Below are 20835 nucleotides of genomic sequence, written 5' to 3'. Positions count from 1 at the left end.
CACAGGGTCCCCAGGGTCCTCAGCCCTGGGTGGCCATTTTGGGTTTCCACATGGCTGGCACAGGGTCCCTAGGGCCTGGAACAAGGTCCCCAGTGTCCTCAGCCCAGGGTCTGCAGAACAGGGTCACCACTGTCCCATATCAGTGTGGCCATTTTGGGCCCTCACACAGCTGGCACAGTGTCCCCAGGGCCCAGCCCAGAGTCCTCATGTCCACAGCACAGGTCGACATTTTGGGCCCCCATGCAGCTGGCACGGTGTCTGTGTGACAGCTCTTCATGCCAATGGTGTGGGGACCTCAGTGTCCCCAGCACAAGGTCACAATAATTCCAGTGTGGAGCCACCATGATGACTCCCCAGTGTCCCCAGAAAAGGTCCCCATAGTTCTAGAAAAGGGTCCCAAACATCTCAAATATGGCAGTCCCTGCCACCCCAGCCCAGAGTTCCTCAGTGTCCCCACACCAGGATCACCATAAATCCCCATCACAGGATCCCTAGAGTCTGCAATATAAAGTGTCCCTGACACAAAGTGGCCATATTGGGTCCCAACATAGCTGGCATGGTGTCCCTGTGGTCCCACCGGGGACCCCAGTGTCTTCAATTTAGGGTCCCCAATATCCCCAGCCCCAGGGCCCCCAACATCTCCAGCCTAGGGTCCCCATGGTTCCAGTGCAGAGCTCCCATGTTACACTCCCCTATGCCCCCAGCCCAGGGTTCCCAATGTCCCCAATCCCAAGGGACAGTTAGAAGCTCAGCACACTCCAACACCACCGTAAAAAAAAACAGCGCTCCAGACTCCCCGAGAGTGTCAAATACGGCGAGAGGTGGAGGCCACGGCCCCTTTAATGCGCTCAGGGCTGCGTGCGCCTCCCCCTCATTGGCCGTTCGGGCCGCGTGCAGTGACGCCTCTCCTCCCTCCGCGCCTTCTGCGTCCGCCGGAGAAAGGAGTCCCGGCGGCCCGCCCCCATCCACTGCTCCCCCCTCACCCCTCCTCCTCCTCCCTTCCTCCGCCGCGGGTCGGGCGGAGGGATCCGCGAGGGGCGGTGCTTCGGCCGGCCGGGATCACCTTGGCGGGGCTGTGGGGCGGTGCGCAGAGGAGCGGCGGGGCGAGGCGAGGACGGTTGGAGGCAGCAGCAGGTAACGGCGGTTGGTAACGGCAGCTTGGGTGGTGGTGAGACGCCCCCCTTCCATCCCTGCATCACCCCTCCATCACCCCCCTTCCCGCCGTGGGGCGAGGGTCTCCCTCGGGCGGCGGTTGAGGTGGGTGAAGAGGGGGGAGTGTGGTGTGGGCGCAGCCGCGGTGCCCCCCGGCAAGGGGAAAGGGGAGAGGGATGGCGGGGGGGGCCGCGTGCGGTGGTCTCCAGCACGTGGCGCCGCCTCGAGCATCCCACTCCCCCCGGGAATGGGGGGAGGGAGATCGGTCCGTGAGAGGAGGTAACGGGTTGGGGGAGCCGGGTGACCCCAGCCCCCCGTGTGCCCCTCCTTTAGGGGAACGCGGGGCCCGCATTGCAGCACCCGCCCGGTTTCCTCCTTGGCTGGGGCTGGACCCGGAGTCTGCTGGGAGAGGCTGAGTCAGAGGGAGCCGGAGCGAAGCGCTTCACCGGCCCCCCCCGCGCCCCCCCGTTCCCGCACTCACGTAAGAGCTACCGCGATGTTCTGCAGAGCATCAGCTTAAATCAGCGTACGGCTCACTGCCTTGCCCGGCACCCAGGAACCTCTTCATCCCCTCCCTCGCAAGAGTAGGCCCCCTTGAATAATCTTCGGATTGATTCGGATAGCCTCTTGAACTACGACAAAAGAAAACCCCAAACCCTCTGGGACGTGTTTAAAGCCCCTTTGCAGAGCTGGCAGGGCATGAAGAGTGCTTTTGTCGGGGGACAATGGCAACCTCCCGGCTGTCTCCTCAGATTAATACAAGTAGGCAGCAATCTCTAACGACCTGCTTTGTTCCGATAAGGCAACTGGTTATCGGCAAGGTTAACAGAAATCTGTGTTTCAGGAAAGTTTTTGTCATGGAAGTCGACTAACTTTCTGGCTCCGACCTGCCTTGGCCTGCAGGTTGGATAACAAAGAGGGTTTTCGGTTACTCAGATACCTCCAGGGCTCTTGGTGCAACCAGGAGTACTTAATTAAAAAAAAAAAAAAAAAAATCATTATTAATCACATAATTTTATGCCTGGCCTTTCATTTATAAAGCAGCACAGTGGCCTGATGGCTCCATCCTCAGGCTGGGGCAGCCTTCCCTGCCCAGGCAGGAGCTCTGCTCCCGGCCACCTGTTGGACTTTTTCCTGCGAAACCCTTCCCAGAAACTTTGCTTTCCCTAGCAAAGTAAGGAGTGTGTGGAGGGTGCCTGGTAGCCTGCTGCTCCACCTGCCTGCCTTTTTCTTGACTATCTACTTCCTTATTTCAGCTCAGAGTCAACAACTTTTCAAAAAAAAAAAAAAAAAAAAACTTATTTAACTTAGCTGGAGTGCTCCACCACCGGTGTTAATCCACACACCGACCTGGTAATTGAATTTAAGACGGAACACCACGTTTCCTGGGCCGGTGGGACCACGTGCTTGTCTTTTATCTCCCTGCCGGCTGGGAGGAGGCCCTTGTTCTCCCCAGGGAAGATGGTGATGGATGGATGGCACGTAGGGAATAGGGCTGCAGTACCTTTGCGCTGCCACCGCAGCACGGCTCCATCCGTCCATCCATCCTGGAGCTAGGGCTGCGGTAGAGGGATCCACGCTTCCACCTTGAGTGGTATTTAAATGTATAACCTCCTGCAAGGTTACGTTGTTAGGTGTGCCTGCACTGCAAACACCCTCCAGATAAGTCTTTCTTGTCGCCAAACATGTCATGCTCGGCACCTTCACTCGTGGTTTTTCTTTTTTTTTTGTTAAGCCTTCTGTATGCCTTTGCCCTCCAGAGAGGGCAGGCTCAGCTAAGTCATACGTGACTGCTAATCCACCTGCACGCAGGTGAAGTGCTGGTGTTGCCCAGCACTGTGTTGTCTGGCCTGACTTTTCTGGCCTCCATTAAAGCCCAAGTAATATCTCTCTGTCCTGCAGCTGTGGGTCTCTCCTGTCCTGGGGAGAGTGCCTGCCACCCAGGAGCAAGTGGTGGCTTCGGGGCCCTGTCCAGCGTGGCTGAAAAGAGATGGCATTTTGGGGTGGCCATCTTGTCCTTATGTAACTGGGTGATGCCACCTTCCTGGAAGAGGGCTGGCAGGCAGGATTGAAATCCTGCTTCATCACGGAACTGGATTTTTTTCTTGTTGAGTCCCTTTACTTTCTGGAGTAAACCAAGCTGATATTTTTCTAGGTTTTTTTTTTTTGTTTGTTTGTGAATCTGCAGGCCTGTCTGGTTTCATAACCCTGCCCTTCTCAAATGTTAGTGCTAACTCAAACCATTTCTGCCTCTGGCCAGGGATGGTGGTCATGAGCAGCCTTGTTCTGCAGCCTTAGTGAGGTTGTGTAAGCCAGGCTGACCAATAAAACCTAAATCATCCTCTGCCATGAGCTTCCCCCACGTTCTGCAAGCAGTAAACCTTCTCTGTCTGGGGTTGTGGTAATTAACACAGCCCCTGCCATCCCTCGCTGCTGCAGTTTTTTACTTTCCTTTGTTTCCTTCAGCAAAAGACTTGGCCCAGGGTGGGGGTTGCTGCTCCCTCTGTCTCCTTTCTGCCTCCATGGATTTCGGGGTGCACTCTGACTGCCGGATGAGATGGCTTAAGTTAGCCACCTCGTTACTGCAAAACCAGTTGTCCTGACCTCAAATGGCTCTTTCTAGAATATTCAAGAGGCAGGGAGATAGCAGACATCTTCAGGACACCCTGCCTGAAGTACAGGCAGCTCAAGTAATAAACTTAGGGATTCAATTGTTATTTCTTGTGGAAGGAATTCAGATTTATTCAGTGCTGGAAGCATTCAGGTTTTATAGGATATTCCTTTTCCTCCTTCCAGGCTCAGCCCAGACTGAGTGCTCTGTCTTAGGTGTCCTTGAAGTCCTTGCTCTGATTTTAAAAAAAGCAAGTCTGTAGTGGGAAATGCCAGGCATTCCAGTTTATATTTATAAGACTGGTTGTTCCAGCAGAATTCAGTCAGTGCTTTGTGGATAAGTGGTGACGGGAGACAGGGAGAAAGCATTAAAAAATGAAGCTTTTTACTAGCAGGTTACAGTGCTGTGGGCACATGGGGCTTTGGGATACTCTTTGGTGGCTGCGTTTCTGCTCTTACCCCTGGACAAGGTCATGTTGTCTTTCATTTTTCTGAGCTCACTGAACTGCTGGAAAAATCTCACGAAGAGGATTTGGACTGTGAACTTGAATTTTGGGGTTTAAAGTTTATATTTGTGAATGACCTGAGTGCGTGGGGGATTTACATGAGGTAGGGCGAGCTCACCTGCATATTTTTTAAAATGTTGGAGTCATGCTCTGGATGCAGTTCTCATCTCGGGATCCCGTTGTTTGATGTTCTTCTCATTCTCAGAAGTTGTGCAGACCCGCTCGCCTGTGTTAGGAGGTGGTTGCCCAGCAAGGGCTTGTTTTAAATTTTTTTTTTTTTTTTTTTGGCATCTAGAGAGGCCAGCGCTGCTCCACTGGTGTCAGAGGATGCAGCAGCAAGTGTTAGAGGGCTGCATCACAATGTTTCAGGGCTGACCGGTGGCTTTTCCTGTAATAATGGGACTTTCTCGGGCCTCTGATGTGGGCAGACCTTCTTGTAGTGACTCGGGTGAATCAGCATCTCTGGCGGAGCTGAGGGAAAGGAGGCTTTGCCAGGACAAATTATGGTTTTCACTGGCCTGACTCCTTGATGCCGCATGGGAGGGAGAGGCAGTGGCGAGTCAGGGAGAGGAGCGGCACGATCTGCACGTACGTGGCGAAGGTCTGCGGGGGAGAGGAGGCCGAGGGGAGGAGCTTTGGGCCGTGCGGAGCCGCTGCGGCACCGGGCAGGCACATGGCAGCTCTCTGCCCTGCAGGGAGGATACGACTTCCTCCTGCTCAGTCCTTCTAGAAACATTTTGTGATTTTGAGGTGTTTTTTTTTTCCTTGTCTGCTTGGGGCAGGCAGAACAAAACCTCCTTTCTGTCCCTCCTGCTGAGCAGCATTGCACGTTTCCATGAGGATCAAGGCATACCTTACAGGTGAAGGCAGCTTATGCTGGTGGAGCAGCCAGCTTTGAATCTCCCCCACGTGCCCAGGGGATGAAATTTAAAGTCAAACCACTGTTTGAAGTTTGACTACTGACCTGCCCATACTCGTAGCCACCTTACATCAATCTCTTTTACCAGGGGCTTTTTTGAACATGGGCAATTGAGCTTGAGTGGGTTGAAGAGCACAGAAAGGTTTTAGCTGCTACTGTTACTGTTTTTAGCTGTTACTGTTTGATTTTGAGATCAAAATTATGGTGGCGCAATGTGGAGTGCACAATTAGAAATGTCCTCCCATGCCAGCTGACAGCTAAGCTTCAGTTCAGCTTCTGCTTGGGATTACAAGCTTTCCTGCTGCTGTGAGGATGCTGTGGTTGTCTAGAGACAAGTAGCTAGAGTTCAGAGAGGTTTTTTTCTTTGTCCCAAGTTTTAAATGTTGTGGTGTTTTTTTGCTGTTGTAGAGGAGGGGAAAGGCAGGGGGTGGGAGAGACTGGCAGGGTCTGCAGTTTGAAGCAGGACCTTGAGCCCATCAAAGAAATCTTGAAGTCTTTTACCTGTTCTCTGCCAGAGTGTTGTGTTTAATCGAGTCTGCTTGCTTGTATGGGCTTACAGGATGGGTTTAAGCTTAGGCAGGCTTTGCCGTGATTAGGTTCCCTTGGGCAGAAGGTTGCCTGTGTGAGAGTGTTCTGCAGTCACACAAATGCAGAGCTGACCCACTCCCCAGTTGTGATGGGAAGCGCAGTGGAGGCCTCTAAGAGAAATGACTGGAGAGCTGGGAGGGAGGAGGCAGAATCTCTGCCTGTGCACTCAAGTGCTTGAATTTTGTTGCGTTGTGTAGCTCCAGGGGAAGACTGGCTATGAAGAGAAGCTATGAAGGGAACATCTGCATAGCGGGCAGGTGAGCTTTGGGTGGTGTACGTGGGGGATGACATGGAAATAGAAATGTGTCTTGCCTGTATCTAAGACTCTCAAGTAGGAACATAAAGCTAGTTTGACCCTGTAGCAGCTTTCTTGTTATCTCCATAATTCATCATGTGGGTGTGTTGGTGTCTCCACTTAGCAAGTCTGGGGGATTCTTAAACCTGGCACCACTTTCTTCTCTTCTAGGCAAAGGATTACAGCCACGATGTCGAAGCACCACGATGCTGGGACCGCTTTTATCCAAACCCAGCAGCTGCACGCTGCCATGGCGGACACCTTCCTTGAGCACATGTGCCGCTTGGACATCGACTCGGAGCCAACCATCGCAAGAAACACCGGCATCATCTGCACCATTGGTAGGCGAGTCCTAGATAGGAGAGCCTTGCAGCTGTGAACCACTGTGTTGCTGAGACCTGTTAGGGAAGTTGTGGGATGGCTTCAGCTTTCATCTCTTGCCAGGGCTGAACTTGTGTGTTGAAAAAACACAGCTTTCCCATGTCTGCCTAATCTGTGTTAGTGCTAGGAATGAATCCAGGAGCTGAGGAAATCAGAACTGGTCAGGTTCTGCTGTACTCTTTAGGGCAAGTTAAAACAATCTTGGCCGTAGAGATGAGCTGCCTCAGTGCTGAGCAAGTCTGTATCCATTATTCCTGTTCGTTTCCACATGAAACAGCCTCTGGTATGTGTGGGTTATCTCATTATTTTTACAGAGTTAATATTCAAACTCTTTTCTTCCTCCTAGGCCCAGCCTCCCGTTCAGTGGATAAGCTGAAGGAAATGATTAAATCTGGAATGAATGTTGCCCGCCTCAACTTCTCTCACGGCACCCATGAGGTAAGGGTGGGGTCTGAGCAGATACAGCCCTGTCTGGGCTGTGTGTGTACCTGCTGACCCTGTTTCTCACAGAAGAGTGAAATCCAGCTTATTCTAGACCAGCCTTGGTGTGGGAAGGCAAAACTTACCTCTGCTTTGGGGAAATCATGCTGCTGGTACACACTGAGCCTGCGTGACAGCTGATAACATTCAGTGCCCTTTCTGAGCCCTTCTGAAAGCAATTCAAGTGGCTTTCACGCCCTTTCTACTGGGGAGCCAGGTAACTGCTACCTGACACGTGTGTGCCAACTGCTTGCCATCAAAACCTTCCATTCTTCCTGTTTCCTCCTGTCCTGCCATATGGTGGACAAAGCTGTTGCTTCTCAGCAGGACCTGAGAACATCTGTCCTGGTGTTGCTGTGCACCTCATCATTTGTTCATCTCACTTCTTGTGTTATTGCTGGTGCTTTTGCAAGCAGGTGATCAATAACCTCCGTTTTCAAAGGAAAACTGTTAGTGATTTGAAATAATTACTGTTCCTAGTTGAAGCAGTTACGACACCTTGGGTTTGCTTGGTGAACCAGCTGCTCCGGTTGTGTTCCTGCCAGCAGTGCTGGGGTTGGCACCATGGTATCTGGAAGGTAGTTTGGTGAGCTTGTAAGAGGAAGGTCAAAAGTAATCAATGCTGTTTGTGGCAGACAAGCCCTTATTTATATAAATAGATCAGTGATACTGGAGGAGCTGAGGATCCCATTCCAGGTTGCCTAGAATGCCCCCCCTGAGCCTTCCTGCCGAGTTTCTTTAACCTTGGCAACCCTTCAGCTTTGAAAATGTCAGACAGTAGCCAGTAGCAGCAGCTGTAGGTGGCTTTACTTACTGAACCATGAGCCTCACAGTGTGTAATACCTCTCTCCCTCATGGCCTTTAAAGGCCACAGGACACTGTCAGAATCAAAAGATCTGCTGCTTAAGTGTGGAGAACCATCTGACCTTGACTCAATACCCAGGGGTAGTGTTGATGTGTAGGCTGCAGTTAGCAAAACCTGCCTGAAGAATGGGTAGCAGGGAGTAACTGCTCTCAGGAGTCAGATCCTGCAGCTGGGTGGCTCTGGGTTGGCTGACTCAGCAGGGAATTGGTGGCCAGGCTGAAACTGGGAATTTTCACACTGTTACTGCCAGTGGAGTTGCTGCTGTGGTTTGTGTACTTGTTAGCTGAGGTCGAGGACAGGGGCAGTGGCTTTCTGCTTTGGGTGAGGTCTAATTGCACATTTCAAACAGATGAGGTTAGGTTACAGCAGGCTCTGGTCTTCCTGTCATCTCCTGTTGAGTTTGACTGTCAGCCAAAGCCAGGCTTAACTTTGAGATCCCCTTGTGATTCCTCTGAAACATCCCGGTTTCCAGTCAAGCTGCAGATGATTTTCATCTGTCCTGAGCACTTGGGTTCTTGTGTCCACCTTAAAGCATTCAAGAAGGCTTCAACTTCACCAGAAGTGCTCTTGCACCTGACTGCCACTCTAGATGGAGGGGGGAGGGGGAGGGGAGGGGGAAAAAAAAAAAAAAAAGCTTTTACTTTCCAGCTCTGCCCACATTCCTCTTTGCATAGATAACTCTTGAGGAAGTCAGAATCCCTAGAAGGCATTTAAGTCATCAGCATCAAACAGAAAGGAAAAAAAATGCCAGGTGACTGGGACCAGATGAACACAACAGCACCCTTCAGGCAGGTTTTCTGTACTGCACGCATCTAGGCTGGAGTGCATGGGGCCTTCTCAGTCTTCACTAGCACGTTCAATCAATAAACTAAAATTTTCCTGCTCTCACAAGGTGTCAAGGGCACACACAAGAACTTTAGCACATCTTTCCCTGGCCCCACCTTCCTGGCACTGGGTTATCATCCCCAGCATACTGAAGGGCTGGTGTGGAGGTGGATGGGTGGTGTGGGGCAGCCAGGTGTTGCCAGGGGAGTCAGGGCTGTGGCACAGGGAGGGTAAAGGCTATTCTTTATCTATAAAAGCCTGTCAAGTGTTACACAACTTGGAGTTGAGGTTATCTCTTAATGTTGTTTAAACAAGTAAAGTAAACTGATCTGCTAGTCATCTGAAGCTCGCTTGAGGTAGTTGGGATGGGATTTTCCCTGCAGAACTGTCCATTTTGAAACAGGCAGTGTTAGAGAGCTCTTGCATGTGGGAAACTATACAAGCCAGGTGTGTGGTGCTGGAGTCTTGAACTGCCCTCTGTGATCATCTTGCTTCTCAAAATAAAATAATACTTAAATGGATAACATCCTCTTAGCAAATCCTTTATCTGAAGGGAAAGTTAAAGCCAAAGAGTTGTAAAATGACATGTCTGTGCTTGCCTATGTCACACTGGAAGGCTGTGAGAGATTTAGCAGCACAGAAGATGGCATCCTCTGTTCTGTAACATCTTTCTGTGTTCTGAAGGGATGAGATCAGCCACATGTAGCCCTCATTGAGCAGTGACATTTTCCTGGCATTCAGCAGTTTTTCTCTGCACATGACTGTCTACCTGCTACTGCTGCTGATGTTCTGCTGTGTGGATTAAGCAGATGTTCAGCAGAACTCTTGGAAATGTTCTTCCTAAAGGCCTGTTGGTTGGTGAGCTGAGCTGTCTTCCAACAGCAAGTGTTTCCTGATGGAAATGACTTCATCAGAGTGCCTGGGCTGTCTCCTTGAGTTGTTCTTGGATTACAACAGGGCACACTTGAGGTGTAGGTAGATAACTGCTGGACTCCACTTCTCATGTAGCCTTTGTATCCTCACACTTGGCTGTTCTGGAAGCTCAGTCAGAATTAAATTCTCAAGCTAGAACTGTGAGAACAGAGCTGTCAGCCTTGGCAAACTTGGGGTGTGCAGTGGTCTATTATAAGCGTTGGAGTGGAAGTGGGTTGAATGTTTCCATCTCTGTTTCCTTGCTAGTATCATGCCGGCACAATCAAGAACGTGCGAGAAGCTACGGAGAGCTTTGCTTCTGATCCCATCACCTACAGACCTGTGGCTATTGCCCTGGATACCAAGGGACCTGAAATCCGAACTGGGCTCATTAAGGGAGTAAGTTGCTCTTTTTTTGTGTGTGCAAGACAAGATAAGCATGATACACCTTTGGCCTTTTTCTAACAAAAAAGGTCTCTAGGACATGAATTAAAGAACCAGCTACCAAGTGTTATGACAAACTGCTGCATGCTTGTGGGGTGGTTGTGTGCTGGTTTTTACTGTTTTTGCTGAAACACGTTTTGACATGCAGAGTGGCACAGCAGAAGTGGAGCTGAAGAAGGGCGCGCAGCTCAAAGTGACCCTGGATGATGCCTACATGGAGAATTGTGATGAGAACGTGCTGTGGGTGGATTACAAGAATATCACCAAGGTTGTAGAAGTTGGCAGCAAAATCTATGTTGATGATGGGCTGATTTCCTTGCTGGTTAAGGAGAAAGGTGGGTAACAACTGCTCTGGTAATGTCTCTTGCTATTTTTCCTCAGAATATAATTGTGTTTTTCTCCAGTAACTGCTTTTTAGCTTGCAGTTGTGTATTAAAGAAAGGAGTATGCAGCTCTTAATGCTGTTGGGAGACTTAAAGCAAAACAGCCTCTATTTCAATGGCAGTGAGTTTCTAAAACCTTAACTCAAGTTGGCTTTCCTAAAATCCTCTTGAAGGGTGAATGTGTGATAGGGACATAAGGGTGCTCACGATCAGAGCTTTTTAGGAGCTAATTCATACTGTAAATGTAGTATTTTAACTGATTTTGCAGCATAAACTTTGATTTTCATGGTTAGGGACAGCACTAGCTTCAACTGGTAACCTAAAGGCAAGGTAAGTGCCACAATCCTCCCTTTATAGTGCTGTCTGAACTGCTCTAGCCTCAAGGTACCTCCTATGATCCCCAAGCACATGGAGATGGAAGTGAGGCTTTTGGACTTTTGAATTTGGTGCTCCAGGGCTGCTGTGTGCAGAAATAGCACCTGGTCACTTTCCTGGGGAGACATTCCCAGCTTCCTGCATGGAACAAGTAGCATCTCTGAGAGGAGTTGTTAAAAATTGGTCTCTTGTGCTCCCACGGATACGTTGCCAGCTTGTGTTACATAAATTGGCTGAAGAGAGCGGTGCTCAGCTTTTACCGTGTGCAGTCACTGTTGACACCATTGTTCTCAGGCAGAGAGAGGTGATGTGGGAGCTGGCAGCTCTGGTAGATGCTGATGGTGGGAACACCTCTGTTTCAGGCAAGGACTACGTCATGACTGAGATCGAGAATGGCGGCATGCTCGGCAGCAAGAAGGGAGTGAACCTGCCTGGCGCTGCGGTTGACCTGCCTGCAGTCTCTGAAAAAGACATTCAGGACTTGAAATTCGGTGTGGAGCAGAATGTGGATATGGTGTTTGCTTCCTTCATCCGCAAAGCTGCTGACGTCCATGCTGTCAGGAAGGTGCTAGGGGAAAAGGGAAAGAACATCAAGATCATCAGCAAGATAGAGAACCACGAGGGTGTGCGCAGGTGAGCGTTGTGCGGGTGGTGCTTGGGGATTGTCACCCTGGATCAAGAGGAGAGCACAGCTTCTTCATGCTCTAGTCCAGACTCCTGGTCTCTGACCTGCCAGCAGCAGCAAACTTACTGGTCCAAGTACCAGTGCAGGCTGTCACTTACTCCCTTGTTGTGTGAGTTTTGTAACTGTGATGTTGTCTGACCTCATCCCCGTGCCTCAAAAATCCAAGTGTGAGTTCAAACATATCAGAGTTGTTATTCTGGATGGAAATTGGTTAGCCTGGGACAAGTTGTCAGACTAAAATACCTGTAATACATTCAGTGCTATTTGGTCTTTTCTCAGTGGCCTTTGTATGGCTTTTGAAAGCTTTATGTGTGACTTTTTATGTGCTCTGAGTCAGTTTGGGTTTTTTCCTCCTACCTTGGCATTATAGCATCACAGACTGGGACGTGGAAAGGCCATGTGCCAACAGCAGAGCTGCCTGGTGTGCTCCAGAGTCATGATCCCTTTGAGGAGGGATGATGGAACAGGGAGGAAGGTGCTGTGCAGAACAGGAGTAATAAACCTTTACTCTTTCCCTCAGGTTCGATGAGATTATGGAGGCCAGCGATGGCATCATGGTGGCCCGTGGTGACTTGGGGATTGAGATCCCTGCTGAAAAAGTCTTCGTGGCCCAGAAGATGATGATAGGGCGCTGCAACAGGGCTGGTAAACCCATCATCTGTGCCACTCAGGTACTGGAAACATAGTAGTGCCTTGGAACTGCTGCACTCTGGCAGGGAGTGAACCTCAGTAGCTCTCCAGGACTTGATGGCTTTTCTAGATGCCATGAGCAAAGAGGTTTTGCTTGTCACTGAATAGCCCACCTTGAGGCACTTGAAAGATGTGTTTGGTATCTTCCCAAGCAAGGTTAAATTCTCTCGTGTGGCTGCTGACGGCTTTACCTTAAAGCTTCATGCAGCCTGAGCCTTTTGGGCTGACTGAACAAATTCTGGGGAAAAAAATGACTTTGTGCTTTGCCTTGACATCTGGTAGCAGCACATCTGTCTAACAGAGCAGATGAATGAAGTTCCTGGGTATCCTACAAGAAGGACCCACACTGCAGCATTAGAAGGAACTGAGTATAGAAGATTGATCTCCTCGTTAGCCTGGGAGTGGCTGTTGCGGGAGGGAGGGAGGGAGGGACACTCAGCTTCAGTGGTTCCAGTAGGGATCATGTGCAGACAGTCCTCCAGCACTGGAAGCACTGGTTTCCTGGCCATGTTTGCTGTGTGCACAGACTGTGGAAGCTAAAACTGTCTCTAGGCAGTAGCCATCAGACAAGGTTCTGGGTTTACAGCAATATGTGCTCCTTCCTCTCCTTGTATTGCTGTTGAAATGTGGCTGAAGTGCTGCCCCAGGTGCTCTTCCTTGAGGAAGTAAGCTATTTGTCCCATGGTGAGCTGCAGCAGGGGGAGAGCTGGGCACCTGAGCTAGGTGGAAGAGCTGGCCAGGCTTTGCCATGCCATACCAGCTTCTGGAAAGGAGGAAGGAAGAGTTAAGCTCCTGGAAAACTCCCATTTTCCACTCTTTTTAGAGTGGGTGCTAAGGAGTTAACGGTTCTGGGTTTATTACGGCATACTATATAAAGAATCAGAAATTTTATGTTGGATGAGGATGACTGTAGTTGGTGCAGGTCATCCTGTTTTACCTGCCTCTAGATACGAAAACCAGACCCCTAGGTGCTAATTCAGGAACCTGTGGCTTGATATGAACTTTCTATAAGGATGTCTAAAACAGTACTCTGCCCTAAACGGCTCAGAGTTCCTTGGATCTAGCCCTGTGCAAAGAAATTAAAGTGGAATGTTAAAGTATTGTGTCTGATGCTATGTGGGTTAAATCTTCTTGGAAAAGGAGTAAGTACAAAATGGAGTGGGTTGTGTTTCTTGGGGACTAGACCCCTCTCTGTCCTTTTGCCCCAGGACAGCTCTCCAGTCTATTGAAGAGCAGCACTGACAGAACAGCTGGCTCTTTCTGTGGTGTCTTGATCCCTTTGGGCGGGTTCTCTTCCAGATGCTGGAAAGCATGATCAAGAAACCTCGCCCAACCCGTGCTGAGGGCAGTGATGTTGCCAACGCCGTCCTGGATGGAGCAGACTGCATCATGCTCTCTGGAGAGACTGCCAAGGGAGATTACCCATTGGAGGCTGTGCGCATGCAGCACGCTGTGAGTACTGCCACCCATCTGCCCCTGGGGGCCTGGCCCCCACCCACAACTAGGGCTGCACCTCCCATGTGAATGGGGCACCAGGAGAGCTTGGTGTGCTTGGTGGCAGCACCCCAAAGTCCCAGCTGGTTATTTCTACGTTCACACTCCTGCTGGGGGCTTTTTTTGGGGCCTGAAACCACTTTGTGTGCTCCAAATTATTTTCAGGCAGAGCTAAGAGCAGCTCTGCACTGCTCCAAAATCTAGAAGTTCGCATTTTTTAATACTAATTTTTGTTTAGACTGGGGTAAAGGGGAGGTTGCCTTTTGTTTTGGGTTTCTTCAAGTGCCCTATTCCTTTTGGCGTAAGAAGTGCCTTCAGCTTCTCCAAGGTCAAGGAGCTGCATAAGCCATTTATCTCTTGATAATGAAAGGTATTGGCTGGCTCCTCTGGGGGGAGGCGGGGGAGGCTTGTGGGTCTGATTTACAGCACTTACATTCAGCACCTGATGCGCTCTGTATGGGGGGTGTTGGTTTCACTAGTACTGACAGCACCATATTTTTACATGCCTGAACTGCCAGAAACCTCTGCTCTGCTTCAAGTTCACTCAGCTCATGTTTCAGCTGATAAAAAAGCCTGATGTCAAGTGCTGCTTCTCCCCACTTACCAGAGCTGTGAATCACAGCAATGATAACTCTAACCAGTTAAAACTCTCACCAGTTTTATTTGCGGTTCAGGTTACCTAGACTAATCATCTCATGTAGTGTTTGTTTGCAGTGTATTATGAAAATGGCTCTTACCTTTATCTGGTCAATGTGCAGTGGTGTTTTTTTGCACATGCCAAATGCAAAATATGACTTGATAACCAGGTACTGACTGTTGGTTTGCAGGCTGAACACTAACAGGGCACTTAAAAGGTTCTTCCACAGTTCTTAATCCCTTAAATCACAAGAGTTGACTTTCTACCAAGAGTTGGAAACTTGCTGCAAGAAACCATACACCTGGGGTTCTATTTTAGTATTCATACCTTTTATTGTAGCTGTGGCCTGAGCTTGGGATCCATTGCTCATGCCTTCCTCATCCAGCAGACCTGGGAATAGTGATGTTCACTCTGCCAGGCCCATGTGGCAGTACAGAAGGTTTCAACCCTCTGTGCAGAAGGCTTACTCTGATTAATGTAACCTGGCACAGGCAGCAAGGTGCCAACTTTTCATCAGAACCAATTCCCTTGCTGATAGTTGGGAGGAGGCCTCCAAAGCAATAATGCCTCAAATAACCAGGGTCTGAAGATCTGCAGCATAGCCAGAGATGGTGAGTATTTCAATTGAAAGTGGCTAAGTGGTCACAGCAAGGGGAAAGCACCTCTGGTACAGAGTGGCTCCTGTCCATGTTCCTGAAACTGCCTTAGGTTGAGTTTACAGCCAGCCCTGTAGGATGGAGCTTGCTCTTCAGGAACTGGCATCTCTGACAAAAATGCCATGTGCCTCAAGTTTAGTAGCAAGCTTCCAAAATTTGGGCAGGCTGTTTCCTGGTTGTGCAGCGGGCTACCTTCTAGTTCTCGTATTCAGATGCCACCCTGGCCACACTGTCTTAATGGGACCAAGGTTTAAGTAGCTGCTTCATTCTCCTTTCTCCCACCTCCACTGGGGTATCTCCTCTACCTGGGTACCAGCTAGAACCTCCCCCAGCTGTTTCTGTGTAAGTAAAGCCAGCTGTGGTGTGGAATTGGGAGCTGCTGTGCCCTTCTGCATCCACACTGAAAGCTGACACAAGTGTGTCCATACTCTTAACAGCTGGGGAATGCAGGCTCCCTCTAAACTTGGGTTTATTCGCAGAAATAAATGAAAACCAGGAACTGAAGATAAACTGCCTAGCTGTTGCCTTTGGAGGAAGTGTTTTGAGGCAGATGCTTCCATTTTCTCTAATGGCAAAGTGACAAGCCAGCAGAGATAAACCTGACTGTGTTAGGAGCAGAGCTGGCATTGGAGCCATGTTCCAGCCTGTGACATGTGCCTTGTTATTTTTATACATAAGATACTTAACTACTTTGGCTTAAACTGGTATCTGTGGAAGAGGGATAATTCCTGCCATCAAGTAAAATAATTCATTAACACTAGGGGAACAAAATTCTTATTTGGCAGGGGTCTAACTACAAAGCTTTTATTATAATGGTACCTCAGGCTCTCCTTAAACATGAAATAGTCATGCTTTGTGTAGCAGCTGCTCACTTTCTGGAATAACTGAATGAAGTTGTCCTTGAAAAGATGATAAACCTTTGCATGCTTTTCTAGTCTCTGCAAGCCTTCTTTATCGGGTTGTCCAGGGCTAACGCAGCCTTCCGTGGGATGGGGATGGCCTTCAAATGCGAGTGATTCCCACGCTACAAGCGTGAAGAGAGAACTGAATTTATTGCTAATTCTTTGTCTCAGCAGAAACCCCATATTCGTGCTTCTGCACCCCTTGTCTGGCACTGTACAAACCCCCCATCGTGTTGTGACAACCCTGTAAAGAAGACTTGTTCCTCCTGTTTATTTCTCTATTACTGAAAGGGAAGTTGGTACTGCACTTGGAGGTGAAACTTCCTTGGCTCTCAAGTGAAACTAAATCTTGCGAAGTTGGGGGAGACCAGGCTGGCAGCTCATTGCGTGCATGTTCGCTCCATTAAAACTGTCCCAGCTTCACTGTGTCATGCTGGGGAAGCGTGAAGGGGGAACACGGAGCTATAGGGATTATTTCCTCTCGAGAAGCTGTAGGCAGGAAAAACCTGTGATGCATTACAGACTGAGTTGCAGTCAGTAAACGCACAACCTGAGAGCCAAAGAGTTTCACAGCCTGAGCTTTAATATCCTCTTGCATGCATTACTGTGATGATTCAGCAAATTAACGTGATCTCATGTTACTCTGGTGTATCTTTCCTCTTTTTCTTTTCCTCTTTCTCCTCCTTCCCTCTTACTGGTGCCTGCAGATCGCTCGTGAGGCTGAGGCCGCAATGTTTCATCGTCAGCTGTTTGAAGAAATTTTACGCCTCAATGTTAAGAACACGGACCCTGCCGATGCCATGGCAGCGGGTGCTGTGGAGGCCTCTTTTAAGTGCTTAGCTGCAGCCCTGATAGTTCTGACCGAGTCTGGCAGGTAGGGCTCAGAGAGGGGGCTCGGTGTCAGTTCTATCCACAAGTAAAAACATTCTCCATTCTAACACTGCAAATAGCAAGCAGCTCTCTGCTGCAGTGTCAGCCTTGCATAACCACTGCTGTCTGAACCCAGCTTCTCTGTGACAGGGAGGGACTCCAGGTAGGCAGGAGCAGAGCAAGAGTGCCTGGCAGTTGGCATGGATGTCACCTGAGTGTGGGCTCAGCAGGGCGAGTTGACTCGGGAGGTGTCACCCATTTGGAAATGAAACCTAGGAGGATGGAATGGTTCCTCTGCAATGGTGGGGGCTGAGCGTTGCAGCTGCCATCCCAGCATCTCAAGCTCAATCTGGGCTTGCTAATTGGAAATTACACCAAAAGCTGAGGATATTTGTGTGACACCTGGCTGATAGGGCACCTCGCCTTGCCCTGTGCTGCCCTGAGTGACTGATGTGAGTGTTGTCTCCTGGAACGCGTGTTGCTCTTATAGATTGCCCGGGAGGCCGAAGCCGCCATCTTTCACAGGCAGTTGTTTGAGGAACTGCGCCGTCTGACTTCCCTCAACTGTGATCCCACTGAGGCCGCTGCTGTTGGCGCTGTGGAAGCGTCCTTCAAGTGCTGCAGCGGGGCCATTATTGTTCTCACCAAGTCTGGAAGGTAGGAGGTGATAGATTCCCTCAGGTCCAGCCCACTTTGTGCCAGGGTGGGGGAAGGAGCCTCACAAAAAGATGGCTTTGAAAACTGGAGCCATAATGGTGAAGCCTGGGTTTTGGCAGTGACCAAGAGCCCCCATTGCCTGTTTGTGGTACTGTTTCCTCGGGAGATGGGCAGACAGCTCAAACATCTGCACACGTAACCTCCGAGTTCCTGGGCCTGCCTCTGCCAGCGTGGCATCAGCACCAAGCCCTGCCTCCCCTTGCTGCTGCAAGTGACATCTCTGCCAGCAGTGCTGGCTGGAAGAATCAAGGGAAAATATGAGTTGCAGCTTTGATTCAAACTTGTGAGAAATTGTCGATGTAGCAGTAAGGCAGAAGCTCAGTGAATGCAGAATGTACTGGTTTTTAAATTGAAGCCTTGGCCTTTTGTAGCAGCACACAAATTACTGTCCCCTTGCTGAATTCTTCAGGCATCGGCCCTGCTTGCCTAAACCCAAGGGGCGAAGAGGGGGACTGCTTAGCCCAGAATTGTTAGCCAGGGAAATGGAAAGCGTTGGCCTTCTCTTACAAGCTTCCATACGCCAGCCTGTGAGTAACCTCAGTGAACAGAACAGGCGTCTGTCAGGCATCCAGCAGCTGAGTGCTGCCTGTGCTCAGGTGAGTTCCAAGCCTTGGATGCAGAGGAGAGACAGCAACAGGGACAAGCTTGGAGCTGCATAGTTTGGGATTTCCATCCAGAGACAGTGACAGCCACCAAGCAGAGATCAGCTTTCCCAGCTAGAGGAACTAGGCTGCCCACTCTCAAAGCACGTTCGACTAAGTCTCAGGCTGCTTTTTGGAAGAAAAGCTTAATTATCTTGCACTGTGTTCAGACTAAAGAAATAGTGCAGCAGCAGAGAGGTGAGACACGCACTGGGCTCAGTCTACCTGAAGATCTGGACTGTCAGTGAATCCTTCACCTGAATTTTCAGCTTAACATGATTTGAAGCAGCTGCCTTCTGCAGAGATAAGAAGTGACTATAGTCTGCACAACCTTGTGCTTTAATGTTTCTTTGTGGAAGGTTCCAGTCTTGCACTTGACCTTTTTAAAGAGATTTGTACTCTGGTACTTGAATATTTTTAGCTGTGGATTCTGTTGCAGCCTTTCGTACCTGGGTCTCCTGGAGCTACCAGGAAGCATTTTGGGCAGGCATGGGAAGGATTGTCTGAGAGCTGACACGTGTGTTTGGGTGCTTCCAGCAGACTGCTACTGCTTGCTTTAAGCAGCGAGTATTGCTGAGCTTGGCTCCACTAAACAAGGCTGCAAAAGCTAGTGGAGATCCTGGCATTCTTGTGGGGATGTAAATGTCATGGCCTTGCAGTTTAAATGTCCATTTATTTGCAGATGCCCTCTGTGATGCAGATGCTGTGCCCAGAGAAGGGGAAGCTTTCTTCCCAAGAGAAATTTTGGCTTTGTTTTCATTTGCTTCCTGGTGGTCACAAGGACAGAGCTCTGCAGAGGAACCACCAGCCTGTTTGCTGGCTTCAGTGGTGAACGTGGCTGGGAGGCAAATAGCCTCATCCTTTGCAAGCTTTGGGCAGTGCTGCTGGCACCGGCTTTCCATCCCATAACCCCAGAGCTCCTCAAAACAGAGGGAACTTGCAGGGACCCCTGCTGAGATGCCAAGGACTGCTTGCAGAGGCCAGAATAAATGGCACTTTGCCACCTTAACATAGCAACAGGGACAAATAAAGGCCTTGTTTTGGGGAGCGAAACACGCAGATGGCGCTTCTAAACTCTGAGGCGAGGTGATTTTCCTGCAAGGCCAGAGTAGGGGCTGTCACCTTTGGGTGGTCCACCCAGTTCCCTGATGGGGAATTACACAGAGCATCAGCCTTGTTGGTGAGCTTGGCTCTCTCCAGCATCCCCTGTGTCATGTTCTGTGTCCCTCCTGGGGTTTTGTGGAGCCCCCCAGGGTGACAGGCCTACCTCACTGCTGCTTCTGCTCCCTTGGGCTGTGTGCAGGTGTCCTCTGGGGCGCTGTGCCTGTCACACCATGCTCCACCTCATCTCTGCTTCCTTTAGATCAGCACACCTGGTGTCCCGATACCGCCCGCGGGCTCCCATCATTGCTGTGACCCGTAATGACCAGACAGCACGCCAGGCCCACCTCTACCGGGGCATCTTCCCCGTCCTCTGCAAAGAAGCAGCCCTGGATGCGTGGGCTGAGGATGTGGATCTCCGTGTTAATCTGGGCATGAATGTTGGTGAGTGAGAGTTGTGGGAGGGGGTGCTTTTGGAGTTTGCCATGGGGATGGGTGATGAAAGGGAGGGGAACTGGGTGTTGACAGTATCTGATTGGGAAATGGGGAACAGCAGTTGCATGAACACAACCACAGCTGCTTGGGAAATGAGACAACAGGTTTGTGATGGTGACTGTAAAATAGGTTCCAGTAAAAAAAAAAACCAAAAAAAAACCAAAAAAAAAACCAACAAGGTTGGTTTTAATGTGTTAAACCACAGTGCTCATCACTTCTGAGGGACAAGAGCAGCCCGGAGCAGCTCCAAAGCTGCTCTTGAATTTCAAGCTTAGTGTGGCAAAGGAGCACAAAATGAAGGTGAAGGATCTGAGATGAGTTAGGCAGCAATGGGACTGGGGTCTTGATACCATCTTAGAGCTGTGTCTGGCTTGGGGGTGGGCGGGTACCAGTTGTCCTACACCTTGTGGCATGAGGAGCAGCTGGGATCAGATTTCCAATGCTTTCCTCTCTTCTCTCCTAGGCAAAGCGCGTGGGTTCTTCAAGAGTGGTGACCTGGTGGTCGTCCTGACAGGCTGGCGCCCTGGCTCTGGCTACACCAACACCATGCGCGTGGTGCCCGTGCCCTGAACCTCCGGCTCCCACCAGCACCCATCTCTCCCTCCCTTCCCACTCCCTCTCTGCCTCTCCCCGTGCGTTAGACCAGCCACCAGCCACTGCCTGCCATGTTTCCCCCTCCCCCCCATAGTATGGATGTAGGTTGCTCAACACCACCCAGTGCAGCAGCAGTGGGGGGAAGATACCTTAAATCACTTAAAAAAAGTTAAATATATATACTTGAAGTGTTTAGTTTTTTTAAAGACCTTTCCCCGATGTGTGTCAGAGTCAGCGTAGGAGTTGCCAGGACTCCTGGGAGCCTGGTGGCTGTTCTCAGGGTGTGAAATGTCCCCTTCCCCACCCGATTTTGCAGTGAGGGGGAGGGAGGGGGGCAATGTGTGGTCATAGTTCCCCTGTACCTTCGTCACTCCAGGCAAGCTGCTATTCCCCCCTCATCTGCAGCCAGAGCCCCCTCCAGACCACATCCCGCGTGGATCCAGGTGTTTTCCAGGGCTGGGGTAGGAGAAGGGTACTGGCTCCCTGCACACGGTGTACCCCTGTCTGCCTGTCTCGTGTTAGTTGTGTCCCCCCACCCCTCACTCTGCTGGGCGCTGGGGTGGTAGAGCACAAGAGCACAAGTGTCAGTCAATAAAGAGCAGCTGAAGCACCCGCCGG

The 20835-nt window shown here is 50.2% G+C and overlaps 1 protein-coding gene across 6 annotated transcripts; it reads left to right on the top strand.

Annotated features, from left to right (window-relative positions):
* The first annotated feature begins 1000 nt into the window (after nucleotides 1–1000).
* Nucleotides 1001–20829, top strand: PKM (pyruvate kinase M1/2). 6 transcript variants are annotated; one of them, XM_071754806.1, is made up of 12 exons: nucleotides 1089–1257; nucleotides 5973–6032; nucleotides 6242–6411; nucleotides 6798–6889; nucleotides 9801–9932; nucleotides 10126–10312; nucleotides 11098–11368; nucleotides 11941–12091; nucleotides 13410–13562; nucleotides 16507–16673; nucleotides 19391–19572; nucleotides 20087–20829. In XM_071754806.1, exons 2-12 carry the CDS (start codon nucleotides 5992–5994, stop codon nucleotides 20191–20193), a joined length of 1653 nt encoding a protein of 550 aa, XP_071610907.1. In that variant the 5' UTR covers nucleotides 1089–1257; nucleotides 5973–5991; the 3' UTR covers nucleotides 20194–20829. The 6 variants fall into 6 exon arrangements, with proteins under 6 accessions (XP_071610912.1, XP_071610909.1, XP_071610908.1 ...); XM_071754811.1 differs by lacking the exons at nucleotides 5973–6032; nucleotides 16507–16673 and adding an exon at nucleotides 17160–17326 and having other exon boundaries at nucleotides 1001–1134; XM_071754808.1 differs by lacking the exon at nucleotides 5973–6032 and having other exon boundaries at nucleotides 1010–1134.
* Nucleotides 20830–20835: the final 6 nt, after the last annotated feature.

The sequence above is a fragment of the Heliangelus exortis genome, chromosome 11, assembly GCF_036169615.1.
Source record: "Heliangelus exortis chromosome 11, bHelExo1.hap1, whole genome shotgun sequence".
NCBI classification, from domain to species: Eukaryota; Metazoa; Chordata; class Aves; order Apodiformes; family Trochilidae; genus Heliangelus; species Heliangelus exortis.
Note: the sequence above shows the minus strand (reverse complement) of the source record. Positions and strands in the feature narration are given on the sequence as shown.